The sequence below is a fragment of the Hyperolius riggenbachi genome, chromosome 1, assembly GCF_040937935.1.
Source record: "Hyperolius riggenbachi isolate aHypRig1 chromosome 1, aHypRig1.pri, whole genome shotgun sequence".
NCBI lineage: Eukaryota > Metazoa > Chordata > Amphibia > Anura > Hyperoliidae > Hyperolius > Hyperolius riggenbachi.
This window is the reverse complement of record NC_090646.1, coordinates 676,439,406-676,458,526: the sequence shown is the minus strand read 5'-3', so window position 1 is coordinate 676,458,526 and position 19,121 is coordinate 676,439,406. Positions and strand designations below refer to the sequence as shown.

The window sequence follows — 19,121 nt, the reverse complement described above, 5'->3', positions numbered from 1 at the left end:
AGCTCTGAACGACTTTAGGAATGCACTCTCTTTAGCAAAACAATCCTATTTTTATTCCCTCATTTCAAAACATGAGATATTGTCCTATGCTATTAAAGAGACTCTGTAACAAAAATTGCCTCCTGTTTTTTATCATCCTACAAGTTCCAAAAGCTATTCTAATGTGTTCTGGCTTACTGCAGCACGTTCTACTATCACCATCTCTGTAATAAATCAACTTATCTCTCTCTTGTCAGACTTGTCAGCCCGTGTCTGGAAGGCTGCCAAGTTGTTCAGTGTTGTGGTTCTGTGATGCATCCCCCCCCTCCAGACCCCTCTCTGCACACTGCCTGTGTGTTATTTAGATTATGGCAGGTTCTCTCTGCTCTATTATCTTTTACAAGCTGGATAAATCCTCCTCTGAGCTGGCTGGGCTTTCACATACTGAGGAATTACATACAGGAAGAGCTGTCTGCACTCTGCAGGAAGAAAAACCCTGACACTTCAGTGGAAGATAGCTGCAGGGGGAAAGAAACACACAAATGATCTCTTGAGATTAAAAAGGAAGGCTGTATACAGCCAGCTTGTGTATGGATGTATTTTCTATGTGTGGACATACTGTACATCAACCTACTTCCTGTTTTGGTGGCAATTTTGTTTGTTTATAAACAAACTTTTTAAAACTGTTTTTAACCACTTTTAATGCGGCGGGGAGCGGCGAAATTGTGACAGAGGGTAATAGGAGATGTCCCCTAATGCACTGGTATGTTTACTTTTGTGCGAATTTAACAATACAGATTCTCTTTAATATTCTATACTATTGGTAAAAATACATACATTTATTGGTAATCATAAGATTATTTTTATTTTAGGTTTGCTTTAATGTTGTATGTCTCTGTATATATGTCAACATTAAACATATACAGAGACACTGACATACAAATGTTAGCTTTGAATATAGCGGTCTCACTAACAATACTGTCTTTTTTTTAGGTCAGTTATGGAGCCACAGATCCTCTCTTTAGTGACAGAGTACAGTTTCCAACATTCTACAGGACTGTATCCAATGACCACACAAAGCACAAAGCTATTATTGAAGTCTTGAAAGCCTTTGGGTGGAACTGGGTGGGCATTCTGGCATATAAAGATGACAGTCACCAGGCAGCCAGTGAGCAGCTGAGGAGCGAGATGGTTAAACACGGGATCTGTGTTGAGTTTTATGCCTTGGACACGGAGAAAGAGTATATAACCATGTATCTGGCTTCTGAAAAAATTAGACAATCCACAGCCCAGGTTGTCATCATCTACACTAGGCTGATTTCGTTTTTTAATATAGTCCGTACACTAAGAATGTACTCAAAGAAAACTCTTTTGTGGTTAATAATTCCTACATTGTCCAGCCCTGCAGTCAACATTTTAGGGGACGACTTTAATGGATCTCTTATTCTGGATTTTAAACAAAGGAGAATTGAGAATTTAAAAGACTTTCTATGGAAAGCTAATCCGTTAAGGTTTCCTACTGATGTATCCGCTGCAAAAATTTGGCATGAAGTCTTCTTTTGCCAAACTCACAATTTCCGAAAGGGCAGTCAGATGCCATTCTGTTCTGAGAATGATACTCTGGGCAGTTACGAGTCTCTAAACACAGAGACCTTCCGAATGACGTACAACATGTATCTTGCGGTGTATGCCCTGGCGTATGCCACTCATGATATGTTCTCCCAAAAAATCTACAGTGCAAAAAGTTTTAAAGCTACGTTTAGATTCACAGAGGTACTGAACATCGTTATAATAATGCCACAAACTATTATGCATTAAAACCTTAGTGGTTTTACTTTTTCCAGTAAACAAGTGTCAATGGATCCTATGGATCAAGGTACCTAGAGTGATATGAGTGTGTGAGTGTGTGTGTGTGTGGGGGGGGGGGGGGGGTAACATGGCTAGAAGTGTTTTAAGAGACAGGCAGAGGTTCTGCCAAGGCATGGACTCTACAGGGCCCAGATCTTCACCAGAACACACTGCAAGGAATCATGGACTACTGCCTATCAGGGATGCTCATCCGGATTTCGGATATCCGAACTTTTTTACACTATCCGATTCAGATTCCAATTCCGGATTTTTTTTAAAATCCGGATAGCTATCTGCAGATAGTTTCACGGGCAACCTGGATATCCGTGGATTTTCCAGATATTCGAGTCCAGATTACAAGTTCGGTGGCAAAAAGACACAAGAACACACACACCTCCTCCTCCCTCTCTCGTTAGAATTTGTAGGATGTCAAAAGCCAGCTCACATACTTTGGCCAGGAGTCGAACCCAGGTCACCTGCTTGGAAGGCAGCTGTGCTTACCATCATACCACCAAAGCCTGCCTAGAATGAGGCCTAGCATGAGGCCTAGCATGAGGCCTAGCATGAAGCCTAGCATGAGGCCTAGCATGAAGCCTAGCATGAAGCCTAGCATGAAGCCTAGCATGAAGTCTAGCATGAAGCCGGCCTAGCATGTACTATTGTGATATAAGATATCTGGATATCCGCAGGGTCGGACTGGGACACTGGGGGCCCACCAGAGAAATTTCAACCTGGGGCCCACACATTCCATGATTGCGGTGAAAAAAGGGCGTGACCATGCAGCGGAAGGTGGGCGTGTTCATGATGTATTATGGACAGGGCCAAATGTACATGATCTTAGCAGCATTGTAATTCAGTGACACTGCTGCCCAGCAAAACTTTGCACAGAGTCCCCTCCTTCAATATAAAGTAATGTCCTACTTTGCAGAGGTTGCGACCGCATCGGGGCCCTTGGGCCAAAGGGCCCTCACTCAACTACAGTATTACCTCTCTATTGGTCCTGTGCTCATAATAATCACTTCTATAGATACTTTGAACAGTGGTAATCATTAACAAGCTATTTCCCATCCCCTTCTTGCACCTCTGACACTGTAGTTGCCATTGGCAGGTTTTGGTGCGTCGTATCAATTGCTATGTATAGAGTGCTTGGGGGGCCCCATTGTAAAATTTGCATCGAGGCCCGCAGCTTTTTAGCTACGCCACTGCTCTCAGCATGAGTGATTACAGCACTGAGAAATTTTTTTTTGCCGCAGGCAGCAATTGGAGCTCTGTCAGACAAGGAGGGGGGGCCCACCAGAGACCTGGAGGCAGGGCCCACCGAGGGAAAAAACTGTACTACTGTGGGCCAGTCCGACCCTGGATATCCGGATCAATTCAGATTTTAAAAAGTACTATCCGAGCATCCCTGCTGCCTATATTGGACAATAAACTACTTCTAGGCCTAGTAGAAACCAGGTCACAATCTCTAGGGTTGGGTGAGGTTTCACACTAGAAATTTTGCATAATTGTAATTTTGCATTATAATCTGCAATTATGATGCATATGACACTTGACGCACCGTGACACAGCATGGTCATATGGAGACTGATTAGTGTGATGCGGCAGCCTCCCCTGCTGCGTGATTACTGCACCCGCACAGTGTAAAACCTGCCTTAGGCCCCCTTTCACATTGGGGCATTGCCTCGATCACCATGCTGCTCCCTCACTTCTCCTCAATGCAGTTGCTGTTAGTCTCTATGAGACTGCCCACAGTACAGTGCGACAGAAGTACTTCAGATGATGCAGAGGTGTTACAGAATCTGCAGTGCATTGCCAAGCAGTAGGACTCAGTATGCAATTGCATTGGAGTCAGTGGCACCGCAACAATCTATTTAGATTATGGCGGTGCAGAGCGCATGTGCCCATCGGTCAAAATCTAGTGATGTACTTCCTGTCCAGCAGAAAGCATGTCAATGTGTGGAGGGGCGGTGCTAAACAAATCACTGTCAGCAAACTCTGCCGCAGGGTGTATAAAATAGGAAATGGAGCAGTGTGATTTTTCTGTGGCTGGCTCTCATGCACCAAAAAAGTGTAGTGTTTCAAGTGTGCAATTGGCGTAAAACTTCATTAATTTTATTAAAAGCTTCAATAAAGCGTTTAGCCAGGTTTTTGTCATGTTAAGCCAAGCTATATAGTATTCTAGAATTCCCCAACCCATTCATAGTCCAGCCAGTTCAGGAAGTGTTATGATCACTTCTGCAGCATGTACTGCTGGCTGCAGTTTTACTGAAGACAAGCGGTTTTTGATTTCCTTGCGTGCATTTGCTCACATAGTTTTGCGTGCGCTTACACTGAGCATTGATTCCATCTGCAGTCGCTCTGTAGTTAATGACAGGTTAATATGCTTTTGTGAAAACAAACATTGTCTGTTGCAATGGAGCTGCAATCCCTTTCTTGCCGGCTGCATATCATTGTATGCTCTTTCCTGCTGTCAGCCTGTGATTGATTACCATTCACCTGTGTGGGAATCTGCATGTCTGCTCCCATTGGATGACCTCAGTATAAAGGACTGCTTCCTGCAGTGCTCCATGGGCTAGCATAGCTTCAGCATAAGCCTGTCTTGCTGCTGCATTGGCCCTAGATCGTGTTTCTAGTTCTAATGTTACTTTGCTGGTCTTGCATCATATATTGGTTCATCGCCGATATATATGCATACTAGCACATTTGTTATTTTCCTTGTATTCGTGTTACGTTAATACATCAGTGTCGCTGATATATACGTACACAAACTGTTTATTTCCTGTGTTCAGTCAGTTTCCAGCACGTTTTGGTAGGTTGCGCGTATCGTGATCACCCGTGCTTAGCTAGTTCAGTCCTGTTCCTAGTCCTGCTCCAGTTCTTAGTCAGTGTTCCTTGCTTATGTCATATATCGGTTTATCGCCGATATATACATATGTTAGTTAGTCGTTTGTAGTTCATTGATAGCTGTAATCGTAATACGCTAGGAAATCATACCTATTGTATACTTGTGTGTATTACGTCTTTCTTCTTTAATCCTATTTCCCGACTATTCTGTCCTGTCCTTGTGAGGCACGCCACCGCTGCAATCGCATTGGCTGCCTCATTCCAGTCTGTCTTGTCTTGGACGTTTACTGTCACTTAAGCAGGTCAGGTAGTTAAGCAAGCGTTCATTCTGTCTACCTGTCCTGATCCTCTGAGTTCTGGTTTATGCGCTCAGCGCTACCTTGCACTGAGCCACTACAGTGGAAGGATTGTTTGTGGCTGTTCGGATCTACGCCTGCTCTGTGTGCCACATCTCCTGTTGGAGTCAGTCCTCTCCTCCACTAAACTGGGGATATCCTGGTTCCTTGTGCTAGCGTGTGTACCTCCTTCACGTCAGGATATACACTACGTGTTGACTGGAGGATATACCACCAAGCGTAACAGAAAGCAGCCATCTTGCATTGCTATATCATATCCAGTTGTTAAAAAAAAATGTATTGCTTACAATCTGTAAAGCTTTCCTATAGATGGTCTCTATATCATAGACAAAAACTGCTGGACAGCTTGGTGACAGCTTCCTGTCAGCTCAGTAATGGATGAAGTGATGCAGAGGTATTCAAAGTAAACCTATTAACCCTTTCAGAAAGATTTTTTTTCTTTACAGAAGTTTTCCATTAGAGGTTACTATAGTGTGTCCATGGACATTACAATCACCCCTGCAACCCCTGCCATCGCAGGGGGGGCCCAGAGGCCCCTCCTTCTCCCCAACCGCATGTGCAATCAATTAGCAAAAAAAACGTCCCTGTTCTCTTACAAAAAAAACATGTGCAGGAGTGTATGTAATGTTTCCTGCTTCCAGGTGCTGCTTTACAGCAGAACACTCCCTGCTGCCATTCCTGGGCTCCCAATTACATGGGGTTCGGGACCAAGGGGGCCCCATGCTATTATTTTTTAAAGGGTGGCCCTATTAAGTCTGAGTGTTACTATGTCTATTACTGGAGCAATGGAGAAAGTTGGATTAATTTGCATTGAAGGATACCTGACCTGAGGCAATGCCACCTAAAGTAAGCAAAGAGATATGTTCATGGATGATCCACAAACTTCTGTGCATTGTCTGTTCTCCTCCTTGTTCCCCCTAGTCTTTGTAATCACACCCTGAAAAATGTGAATGTTGACTAAAGGGTATGAATTGGGCAGGGAAGAGGAGGGAATGGGAGGGGACATTGCAATAAACCTGCCTTTTCCTGTATGAAAATTAGATTTTAGCCAACAGTCACATTTTTCAAAGAATAATTGCAGGGACCAGGGCAATGAGGAGAGAATAGGACAACTCGGTATTTGGATCCAGCATGAACGTTTCTCATTGCTTACTTTAAGTACCTTTAACTCGTGTCAGGTGTGCTTTCAGAGTTTGCTTAATTGTTGGGTTTTTTTAAGCAGTTTGGTGAGAAGTTCATGTTGGAGACTGGAAAGGGTTAAAAGAGAGCATCTGACGGGGTTTAGGTTATAATATAATTCAGGTTTAGCTGATCATCCATGTTCTCTAATCCAGAAAAGCTTCATAAATGATATCTAATGTCCCTTCTTTCCAGCTGAATCACTACTTGAAAAACATCAATTTCACCATGTCTGGAGGGGAGGACGTCTCCTTTGATGAGCAAGGACAGTTCCCCGGCCGCTATGATCTCCTAAACTGGAATATTTTTGAAAATAGAACAGTGCATATGCAAAAAGTGGGAGAGTACGATTCATCCAAACCTACTGGAATGCAGTTTCTCATCCATAAAGAAGAAATACTGTGGGCTCCTAAATTTATTGGGGTATTTTTATCTTCTTTACTTAACCACTTGAGGACTGCAGTGGCAAACCCCCCTAAAGGCCATGCTATGTTTTGTGAAATAGGCCACTGCAGCTTTAAGGCCAAGCTGCAGGGCCGCACAACTCAGCACACAACTGATTCCCCCCCCCCCCCCCTTTTCTCCCCACCAACAGAGCTTCCTGTTGGTGAGGTCTGATTCTCCCCCCTCCCCGACAGTTTTATTTATTTTTTATATTTATTTTATTTATTTTTAAATACATTTCTTTGTTTCTTTTCTACACTGAACCCTCCCTTCCTGGGCCAGATTATCCACCAGGCACCTCAAGCATGTGATTAGGCCCAATTATGGGTCTAAGGGGCCCCATCAGCACCTAATCCACTGGTATCTTTTAGTACAATAGTAATACTTTTACCAGTCTGCTGCAGCTGCTGCCACTGTGCTAGTACACTGGTATGTATTTACCTGTCTGCTGCAGCTGCTGCCACTGTGCTAGTACGCTGGTATGTATTTACCTGTCTGCTGCAGCTGCTGCCACTGTGCTAGTACACTGGTATGTATTTACCTGTCTGCTGCAGCTGCTGCCACTGTGCTAGTACACTGGTATGTATTTACCTGTCTGCTGCAGCTGCTGCCACTGTGCTAGTACACTGGTATGTATTTACCTGTCTGCTGCAGCTGCTGTCACTGTGCTAGTACACTGGTATGTATTTACCTGTCTGCTGCAGCTGCTGCCACTGTGCTAGTACACTGGTATGTATTTACCTGTCTGCTGCAGCTGCTGTCACTGTGCTAGTACACTGGTATGTATTTACCTGTCTGCTGCAGCTGCTGCCACTGTGCTAGTACACTGGTATGTATTTACCTGTCTGCTGCAGCTGCTGTCACTGTGCTGGTACACTGGTATGTATTTACCTGTCTGCTGCAGCTGCTGCCACTGTGCAGGTACACTGGTATGTATTTACCTGTCTGCTGCAGCTGCTGCCACTGTGCTAGTACACTGGTATGTATTTACCTGTCTGCTGCAGTTGCTGCCACTGTGCTAGTACACTGGTATGTATTTACCTGTCTGCTGCAGCTGCTGTCACTGTGCTAGTACACTGGTATGTATTTACCTGTCTGCTGCAGCTGCTGCCACTGTGCTAGTACACTGGTATGTATTTACCTGTCTGCTGCAGCTGCTGTCACTGTGCTAGTACACTGGTATGTATTTACCTGTCTGCTGCAGCTGCTGCCACTGTGCTAGTACACTGGTATGTATTTACCTGTCTGCTGCAGCTGCTGCCACTGTGCTAGTACACTGGTATGTATTTACCTGTCTGCTGCAGCTGCTGCCACTGTGCTAGTACACTGGTATGTATTTACCTGTCTGCTGCAGCTGCTGCCACTGTGCTAGTACACTGGTATGTATTTACCTGTCTGCTGCAGCTGCTGCCACTGTGCTAGTACACTGGTATGTATTTACCTGTCTGCTGCAGCTGCTGCCACTGTGCTAGTACACTGGTATGTATTTACCTGTCTGCTGCAGCTGCTGCCACTGTGCTAGTACACTGGTATGTATTTACCTGTCTGCTGCAGCTGCTGCCACTGTGCTAGTACACTGGTATGTATTTACCTGTCTGCTGCAGCTGCTGTCACTGTGCTAGTACACTGGTATGTATTTACCTGTCTGCTGCAGCTGCTGCCACTGTGCTAGTACACTGGTATGTATTTACCTGTCTGCTGCAGCTGCTGTCACTGTGCTAGTACACTGGTATGTATTTTTTTTTTGGGGGGGGGAGGGTGTTTGCGCGACCTAGTGGATAGTGCCGTGCGCAGCAGGCTATGGGGGGGGGGGGCTGCATAGCTAACATAGTTGCCCCAGTGTAGGAGGGAGTTTAGTTGCCTCAGTATAGCTAGTATAGTGCCCCAGTATAGCCAGTATAGTGCCCCCAGTATAGCCAGTATAGTGCCCCAGTATAGCCAGAATAGTGCCCCAGTATAGCCAGTATAGTGCCCCCAGTATAGCCAGTATAGTGCCCCAGTATAGCCAGAATAGTGCCCCCAGTATAGCCAGTATAGTGCCCCCAGTATAGCCAGTATAGTGCCCCCAGTATAGTGCCCCAGTATAGCCAGAATAGTGCCCCAGCATAGCCAGAATAGTGCCCCAGTATAGCCAGTATAGTGTCCCCAGTATAGCCAGTAGGTCTGTTTGGAGGGCCGTGCGGCCCGTGCGCGCTATTGGGAGGGGGGAGCCGCAGCCGCGGGGAGGGCAGCCCGACCTCTCCCTCCCTTCCTCTCCCCGGGGCCCCCCCTTAGATGCAGAGTGAGCGGTGCACGAAAGCGCTGTAGGCAGAACTCACCTCCCTGCATTCCAATCGCCGCTGATCTCCTCTCTGGCTCTGCATAGAAGCTGATACACACTGCTTCCAGCTAAACAGGAAGCAGTGTGTATCAGTATCTATACAGAGCGGGACGAGATTAGCGGCGATTGGAACCAGGGACGGAGGTGAGTTCTGCCTACAGCGCTTCCGTGCGCCGCTCACTCTGCATCTGAGGGGGGGGGGGGGGCCCGGGGAGAGGAAGGGAGGGGGAGAGGTCGGGCTGCCCTCCCCGCGGCTCCCCCCTCCATTATGGGGGGGGGGCACCTACCTACCCTATCCTGGGGGCAGCTACCTACCTAACCTATCCTGGGGGGCAGCTACCAACCTAACCTATCCTTGGGGGCAGCTACCTACCTAACCTATCCTGGGGGGGCAGCTACCTACCTAACCTATCCTGGGGGGAGCAGCTACCTAATCTAACCTATCCTGGGGGACAGCTACCTAATCTAACCTATCCTGGGGGGCAGCTACCTAATCTATCCTGGGGGGCAGCTACCTAATCTATCCTGGGGGGCAGCTACCTAATCTATCCTGGGGGGCAGCTACCTAACCTATCCTGGGGGGCAGCTACCTAATCTATCCTGGGGGGCAGCTACCTAATCTATCCTGGGGGGCAGCTACCTAATCTAACCTATCCTGGGGGGCAGCTACCTAATCTAACCTATCCTGGGGGGCAGCTACCTAACCTATCCTGGGGGGCAGCTACCTAATCTATCCTGGGGGGCAGCTACCTAACCTATCCTGGGGGGCAGCTACCTAATCTAACCTATCCTGGGGGGAAGCTACCTAATCTATCCTGTGGGGGCAGCTACCTAATCTAACCTATACTGGGGGGCACCTACCTAATCTAACCTATACTGGGGGGCACCTACCTAATCTAATTTATAATGGGGGGCACCTAACTAATCTAACCTATACTGGGGGGCACCTACCTAATCTAACCTATACTGGGGGGCACCTACCTATCTAACCTATACTGGGGGGCAGCTACCTAATCTAACCTATACTGGGGGGCACCTACCTCATCTAACCTTATACTGGGGGGCACATACCTCATCTAACCTATACTGGGGGGCAGCTACCTAATTTAACCTATATTGGGGGCACTTATTTATCTAACCTGTATTCGGGGCACCTAGCTAGCTTATACAGGTGGCAACTATACTGGCTACCTATATTGGAGGCACCTACCTAAATAACCTATACTGGGGGCACCTACCTATCTAACCTATGCTGGGGGCAACTATTCTGGCTACCTATATTAGAGGCACCCACCTAGCTAACCTGTACTGGGGGCACCTATCTATCTAACTTATACCGGCGGCGCCTGCCTATCTAGCCTATACTGGGGGCAACTATACTGGCTACCTATGCTGGAGGCACCTACCTGGCTAACCTATACCGGGGGCAACTATACTGGCTTACCTATGCCTGGCTACCTATACTGGGGGGACCTATAGCTGGCTATATGTGTGTGCGCGTCGGGTGTTGCCGGGGGAGGGGGGCTGTTGTTGCTGGGGGGGGGGGGCACATCCAGATTCCGCATCGGGGCCCAGAGGTTTGTAGCTACGCCACTGCACAGTTGCACAATTTATGAATTGTGCAAGCACAGAATGCTCCTGGCAATGCGTCAGCGATCAGGGAGACACGCTGCCTAGGCCGTGCATACACACTGTGACAAGGCTCAGTCAGCCAGCTTGTGAAGGGACACAGCAGCAGAACGGATTGGGAGCACAGCAAGAGACCTAAAGGACTATAACGTGCTGGAAGTAACTGAAAGTAGTGTTGTAGCCGACATCCCTGACACTTGCAGTGTGCTATAACTCCAGGATGTTGAGTATGTGTTCATGTGGAATTTTGATTGGCTTTGCAGTTATCTTCCTTGGGAAGGGGGCCAAGACTGATTACTCTGCTTAGGGCCCTGCTTGGTCTTAATCCGGCTCTGCTCCCTCCCTCCCCCCGCTAGCCAATCACTGTGATCGGCTGTCATAGGCTTCAGCCTATGACAGCGGATCATCGCTGACACTCTGGAGGGGACAGCCGTGTCACACAGCTGTCCCCAGTTCAGCGCTGCTGCAGATCGCAGCGCTGTACAAAGTAATTTTGCCGTCGCTCAGAGACTGAAGGCGGGCGGTGCTCCACCTCTCAAGCAGGAGATGCGCCAATTGGTTTTGGGCGGTCTTGGGGCTACCGCCGCATTCATGCCCATTGGTGTGACGTGGTCGTTAGGTAGTTAAAGGACATCCGAGGTGAAAATAAACTAATGAGAAAACAATTGGATCTATCCACCTTCTCCTAAAAATGACTTTTTTTTTTAGATGTCCCACAGTTTTAGTTTATATTTAAACCTAGTTTAAACATTTTCACTGTCTCTGCTCAATGACACCTTTATTGAAGTATGCTAGAGCTCAAATCTATGAAATATTGATCCTTTTTATCTCTTTCCTGCTCCAGGAAGCCATTTACTGACATGAAAATGTTGTATGGCTGTAATTACTTATCACTGAGGGTTATGCTATAGTCCGACCTGGATAAAAACTGTTACTTGCATACCTGATGTTTAACTCTTTCAGGCAGAGAAAGATTAAAAGGAACATAGCCTAGTTATATTTGTGTGCTTGGCACTGTATATATGTACACATGTCTCTCTCATCATGTCACATGTCACCTCGGGTGTCCTTTAAGGTACCAATACATCTAACAATTTTGGTGACCAATTGACCAAGAGACAGACCTTTCTCTGATCGATTATGATCTTAGAGAGATCTGGTGGCCCCCATAAACCGCAGGCCGATTCGCGATTGATTGGAATATGCAATCTTTCCAGAATCGGTGTAGTGACACCGCATTGTCGCCGCATCCCGCATCCCCAAATGAAGATGTAACACACCCCCCACCCCCGGTGCCAGTACATGAATACTTTACCTGCCGTTGTCCACCGCTATCTCTGTCTTCCTCACACAGACACGCCCCACATAGTTGGCAGCATAACCATGGGGGGTTAAGGTTGGGCGCCACCGGGGAGGGGGGGGGGGTGTCTTGGGCTTAGGCATTGCAGTTGGCTGATAGTGTAATGGTTAAGGGCTCTGCCTCTGACACAGGAGACCTGGGTTTGAATCTCGGCTCTGCCTGTTCAGTAAGCCAGCACTAATTCAGTAGGAGACCTTTGGCAAGTCTCCCTAACACTGCTACTGCCTATAGAGCGCGCCCTAGTGGCTGCTGCTCTGCTCTGGCGCTTTGAGTACGCAAGGAGAAAAGCGCAATATAAATGTTATTTGTCTTGTCTTGTCTGTCTTGGTAGGAGGGTTCTGTGTGAGAGTAGGGTTAGATTAGGTCATCATAAAATATTGGTGAAGGCTACTGATATTTTACTATTGGAATTAACTAGTTAGTACAGGTGGAGTTCAGAAGATTAGAATATTGTGCAAAAGTTCATTTATTTTAGTAATTCAGCTTAAAAAGTTGAACTAATATATGAAATGCCCCTGATGACGGCATAGAGCCGAAACCTGGTAGGGAAGGAGAGACGGGCTATCTCTGAACATACCATCTGTATTTGTTAAGGTGCACTTTGATTAAGTTCAGTGCAGATACCTTATGAGCGATATGTATGCAGTTGGGTCCAGTTTGCATGGACCCACAATGTAAGTTGTTTTTGTTTTAATCTTGTAAATTTTGGAATAAAATTTTAACCCTTATTACAAAAGAATCCTACTAAGCCTGGCATACTGTTTTGTCCTGTGGTGGTGGACACTGTGTACCCTTGTTGAGCACTGGGTGACTGCAGGCTGGAGCTACAGTATTGGGGTGATAACAGCGCTGAGGAAAAACTTATATATGTTGCAGTTCTACTTTGGATCGGAATTCACCTCTGGCAGCTATTTGACTACACCTGTGTGAAGCGCTTGATTAATCTCTCTTATTGACAACATATGAAATGGACTTGTTACATGCAAAGCGAGATATGTCAAGCTTTTTTGCTTTATTTGTTATCATTGTGATGATTATGGCTCACAGCTTATGAGAATCCCGGAATGAAAATCTCGGAAAATGTAAATATTACCGTAATATAAGATTCAATATTCTAGGCACAAAATGTCAGACTCAATTATCACACCTGCAAAGGGTTCCTGAGCCTTTAAATGGTCTCTCAGTCTGGCTCAGTAGGAATTATAATCATGGGAAAGACTGCTGTCCTCACAGTTGTGCAGAAAACTAGCGATGAGCACAAATTCTGCATAATCGTAATTTGCAATTACAATGTAAAATCATAGGGCTTGATTCACAAAGCCATGCTAACTGTTTAGCACGGGTGTGCTAAACAGTTAGCACATGAAGTGCCGTTCGCGGACTTTTGCGCACGCAATTTGCCACGATTCGCTCAAATCGCGGCAAATTGCACGCGCAAAAGTCCGCAATCACGCAAATCGCGGCACTTAGCATGTGAAGTGCCGTTCGCGGACTTTTGCGCACGCAAACAGTTTAGCACACCCGGGCTAAACAGTTAGCACCGCTTTGTGAATCAAGCCCATAATGTTACAATTCAGGAAAAATCTTATTTTTTTTTATCGTAGATGTAATCAGGAACTGAATTTTTGCAATTTAATGTAAGAATATTGGCATTTTTGCTTGTCACATGAGCCACCATATATAGATGGATCCTGGACATCGGCTTCAAACGTCTTATTCCTCTTGTCAAGCCGCTCCTGAACAACAAACAACATCAGGAGCGTCTTGGCTGGAAAAAAAAAACTGGTCTGTTGCTCAGTGGTCCAAAGTCCTCTTTTGTGTTGAGAGCAAATTTTGCATCTCATTTGGAAACCAAGCATCTTGGATTGTGTTCCCCCCAGACTCTGGGTCCTTGAAGTCCAGAGTGAAGTTTCCACAGTCTGTGTTGATTTTGAGAGCCATGTCATCGGCTACCAGTCTACCAGGAGATTTTGAAGCACTTCATGCTTCCTTACACAGATGAGCTTTATGGAGATGCTGGCTTCATTTTCCAGCAGGACGTGGCACCTGCCCACACTGCCAAAAGTACCAAAACCTGGTTCCATGACCATGGGATTACTGTGCTTGACTGGCCAACAAACTCGCCTGACCTGAACCCCATAGAGAATCTATAGGGCGATGGCAAGAGAAAGATGAGAGACATGAGACCGAACAATGCAGAAGAGCTGAAGGCCACTATTGAAACATCCTGGTCTTCCATAACATCTAAGCAGTGCCACAGGCTGACAACATCCATGCCACACATTGCATTGAGGCCAGGGGTGCAGCTAGGGTTTTGGTGGCCCCAAGCAGCCTATAACTTGAGGCCCCCTCCCACCAATGCCTTCCATGAATGGAGTGACGCAACAGCAGGTGTGGCCTCACCACCGAATAAAGTGGCACGGAAACGTGCCGCGGGGGGGAAAGTGGGTGTGGCCAATACATTATGTGGGTGGAGCCAAATATTAGCAAAATACAGGTAGAGAGAGAGGATAGCTAGAGGGGAGGGGGAGAGAGAGAGAGAGGAGGAGGAGAGAGAGGGGTGAAGGCATGAGAAAGGAGAGAGAAAGAGGAGAGATAGAGGGGGGAGAGCAAGGGGGAGAGAGAGAAGGAGGAGAGGGGGGGGAAGAGAGAGAGGGGGAGGGAGGGATAGAGGGGGAGAGAGAGGGGTGAAGGAGAGAGAGAGAGAGGTGAAGGGAACAGGAGAGATAGAGGGGGGAGAGCAAGGGGGAGAGAGAGAAGGAGGAGAGAGTGGGAAGAGAGAGAGGGGTGAAGGAGAGAGAGAGAGGTGAAGGAGAGAGAGGAGAGATAGAGGGGGGTAGAGATAAGAGGGGGGGAGAGAGAGAGAGAGATAAGGAAAGAGAGAGAGAAAGAAGGAGAGATAGAGTGAGAGAAAGGAGAGAGAGAGAGTGGGAAGAGAGAGTGGGGAAAGCGAAAGAGGGAAGAGAAAGAGAGGCGGGGAGAAAGAGGAGTGGAAGAGAGAGGGGGGGGGAGTGGGGAAGAGAGAGGAGTGGAAAAGAGAGAGAGGGGATAGAGAGGAAGAGAGACACTGTGTGTGTGAAACTGTGTTCACTCTGCTGCCTGCTTCCTTGCTTTCACACAGCACTTCAGCTGTTACCAATCATCTGGGGGACCTCTCTCCTCTCTTGACACTGCTACCTGGGGGCCTGGGCTAGCTTATGGCACTGCACACAACATACAGCATATGCAGAAACAGGCTGGCCAGTCCTCTCCTACACATTCCAGCTCACACAGACAGCAGCACATTATGTGCTGGCTCTGCTGAAGGCACTTCTCTACCTTCTGAGCTTTTCCATTCCTCAGTCTGTTTGTAACGGTTGGGTGCTGCAACTCAGACGTCTGATTATTAGGTGATCTGCAGTATCACCAATAATGCAGTCACTATACCTGATTATGTGGTGATCTGCAGAATCACCAATAATGCGAGTATAGCTAGTTAAGATACTGAGAGAGTTGTGTATTGGTGCAACCGTAACTTTATTAGTATTGAGAGGCCTTACCAGAGGAGCTGGTAAGGTCCTAACAGTATACTGAATGTATAAAATAGCAAAGACCTTTCCAGAGGACTGGAATAGGTACAAACAGAAAGAGAGTAGAAATATACAGACTAGTCCTTCACCAGAGGAGCTGGCAAGGTACTAGTGGAGTGAGTGACTGTATAGACTTGATCAGACCTTTCCAGTGGAGCTGGAAAGGTCTGATCATCAGTCACTAATAGAGCAATAGGAGACTATCTCACCAGAGAAGCTGGTGAGCCAATAGTGCCTCACCAGTGGCGAGGGCCCACTGGTGAGTAGAAGGTCAGACAAGCCAAGTTCGGCAACAGAGAGGTAGTATCAGTACAGAATCGTAAGGCAGAAGGATAACGAGTAGACAGGCAAAGGTTCAGCAACTAGTCAGATAGGCAAGGTACATAAACGCTAAGCAGAAAGCAAGGTCAGAGATATAGCCAGAATCATACACAGGTAATAAAATATAATTAACAATAATCCTAGTCTTGGCGTGAAGTCCTTGGTTTCAACACCTGGCACTAGTCTAAGGTCTGAGCGCTTACACAAAGTATTCACGACAGCAGACAGGGAATGAATGAAGACTGGAGGCTTATGAAGCGGAGGTACACTTCCAGCCACTCCCACCACGGAATCCGCCAATCCAAGCGGCGAGAGTCACCAGTGACGTCAGCCGACCAGCAGGTCAGCTGACGCGCCTTCTGCCCGCATAAAGGTCCTGTCTCCGCGCGCGTCCGCGTGAGGCAGACACCCTATGAGCTGGAGACAACACCGTTCCCGGCGTGCTAGATGCCAAGGGAACGGATAACACTTGAGAGCCAGGGAGAGAGGCGGCTGCAGACACCCCCTGCGAGTCAGCAGCCGCCATATCCATGCTTGTTACACTGTTTCTCTCCCTCTACAGTTCACACACACTGTGAGCTGAACAGCTCACTGCACACATGCTAAGATCATGTGTGCTAAATGCCCCAATGTTATGTACGTGGGAGAAACTGGACAAACTCTGCGCAAACGTATGAATGGACACAGGCACACTATTAATGATACCAAATCTGGACTCCCAGTTGCTACACACTTTCGATCCAACGGACACAGCATGGATGATCTTCGTGTCACTGCCCTGAAGGGTGGCTTCAAAACGTCAAATGACCGATTAATAGCAGAAACAAAATTTATAAATTGGTTCAAAGCTGTGGAGAAGGGTTTGAATAAGGACAACAACTTTCTATATTGGTATGAGATTGATAATATTTGACCTGTCTCAGCCACTCTAGCTGAGCTTGTGAACTAAGAATTTACGATACCTCTGGGTCAATCCTAATACCAGGTCTGTGATCAATGGAGTAAACAAGGATCCTTATCTTACCCCATTTAGATGGTCTGTTTGAATTAAGGCATCTTAATGACGTATTTATGCTTGAAAAAAATATCTGTTTTCCCTTTTGATGTTGCATGTATATAAGCTGTCTGTACCACCAGCTTGCAAACTAACAGGATGTAAACCTGACGAAGGCTGCAAGGCCGAAAGCTTGTTTATTCTTATTCATTTGTAGTTAGCCAATAAATGGTATCATCCTGATTTAAAACTTCATGCTAAGAGAACAACTCACAGGACATATGCTGCTCTGGGAAGGCCAGTCTCACAGTCTCTCTCTCTCTCTCTCTTGACTCCTCCTTCTTCCCCAGAATCCTCACTGGTAATTGGCTGGCAGTGCCTGGCCAGCCAATCCAAGAAGAGAGGAGGGAGATCTGTCTCCAAGTTGCTCAGCTGGGAGCCTGGGGCTAATTAATTTACCGGCAGATGACGTGCCGGTGAAACTTTTTATGGGTGCCGGATTTTTAGTGGATTTTGCGGCAGATTAGTAAAGCAATGGGGGAGCTGCCAGCAGCAGAGCAAGGCCCCCCCTTACAGTGAGGCTCCAAGCGGGGGCGTGCCTTGCCTGTACGCTGGTGGCGCCCCTGATTGAGGTAGTAATTGATGCAAAAGGAGCCAAATCCAAGTACTGAGTAAATATGCATGATTATATTTTTCAAAGGTCCGATATTTTTCAATTTAAAATTTTTGTTTTATTGATTTCATGTAATATTCAAATTTTATTAGATTTTGAGTTTGGGGTTTTCATAAGCTGTAAGCCACAATTATCAAAGTTATAATAAAGGTTTTACATTTCTCGTTTTGCATGTAATGAGTCTATTTCATATATTAGTTTCATCTTTAACCCCTTGAGCCCCAGAGGTTCATACCCTCCTAGTGACCAGGCCATTTTTCACAATTCGGCACTTCACAACCTTAACGGTTTATTGCTCCGTCATACAACTTACCACCCAAATTAATTTTACCCCCTTTTCTTCTCACAAATAGAGCTTTCTTTTGGTGGTATTTGATTACTGCTATTTTTAGTTTTGAATTGGTTTTTAATCAAAAAAGACCAAAACAATAATAAAAAAATACAGATAAGTTAACGATTTCAGCCGCCAGGACGTGATCCTCACATCCAGGCAGTTGCTCTGGTGCAGTGGGGCTCTCCCACGCATGATCGCGGGCGTGCCCCCATGTCCCCATGCTGCCCCCGTTAGCCTAGAGATCAGTGAATGGGAACATGGTTCCCGTTCACCGATCCGTTTCCCCTGCAGAAAAAACGACGGTCTCTTATCAGACACCGAAGTTTTTCAAAAAAAAATAAATCCCCCATCCTCCTTGTGCTTCCGGTTACCGAGAAGCACAAGGAAAAAATCAAAAACTCAAGGTGGCCATCTTGTATGTACATGTAGTTTTACTATTTGGCCACATTTTTCAACTCAATTTACACACATTATAACATTAAAAATTAACTGTTTATTTCCCAACACCAAAATATTACCCAAATACAATTTTACAAAAAAAATTACAATTAAAAAAACAAAAACAAAACATAAATAGTTACCTAAGGGTCTGAACTTTAAAAAATGTTTGTAGTATACTTGTTTCACATGCATATTTAAAAAGGATAAGCTTGTAAATAGTGATGGACGCAAAACTGAAAAAATGCACCTTTATTTCCAAATAAAATATTGGCACCATATATTGTGATAGAGACAACATTTAAATGGTGTAATAACCAAGACAAACGTGCAAATAAAATACATAGGTTTTAGTTATGGTAGCATGTATTATTTTAAAGCTATAATGGCCGAAAACTGAGAAATAAGAAATTTTTTCCATGTTTTTCTTAATATTCCTGTTAAAATGCATTTATAAAAAAATTATTCTTAGCAAAATGTACCACCCAAAGAAAGTCTAGTTAGTGGCAGAAACAAGATATAGATCAATAAATTGTGATAACTAGTGATAAAGTTATAAGCGAATGAATGGGAGGTGAAAATTGCTCAGATGCATAAGGTGAAAAATCCCAGCGGGCTGAAATGGTTAATTGGCTTCCCCCTAAATTGGTCCTAGACTATGATACATACACTACACTATACATTCATAGATTGTGAGCCCCTCCGAGGGATAGTTAAGTGACAAGACTATACTCTGTACAGCTCTGCGTAAGATTTCAGCACTATATAACTATTTAAATAAATAATTACCAAAAAAAAACAACCTGCCAGCACCAAATATTGCCTGGCAGGCT

At 45.8% G+C, this 19,121-nt stretch overlaps 1 protein-coding gene across 1 annotated transcript in view; it reads left to right on the top strand.

Moving 5' to 3' along the window:
- The window catches only part of LOC137544442 (vomeronasal type-2 receptor 26-like), a 53,034-nt gene that overhangs the window by 19,238 nt on the left and 14,675 nt on the right, over positions 1 to 19,121 (top strand). Inside the window, exons 4-5 of the mRNA XM_068265523.1 lie at positions 973 to 1,752; positions 6,402 to 6,629. Coding sequence (XP_068121624.1) covers positions 973 to 1,752; positions 6,402 to 6,629 — 1,008 coding nt within the window. The remainder of the gene's footprint in view (positions 1 to 972; positions 1,753 to 6,401; positions 6,630 to 19,121) is intronic.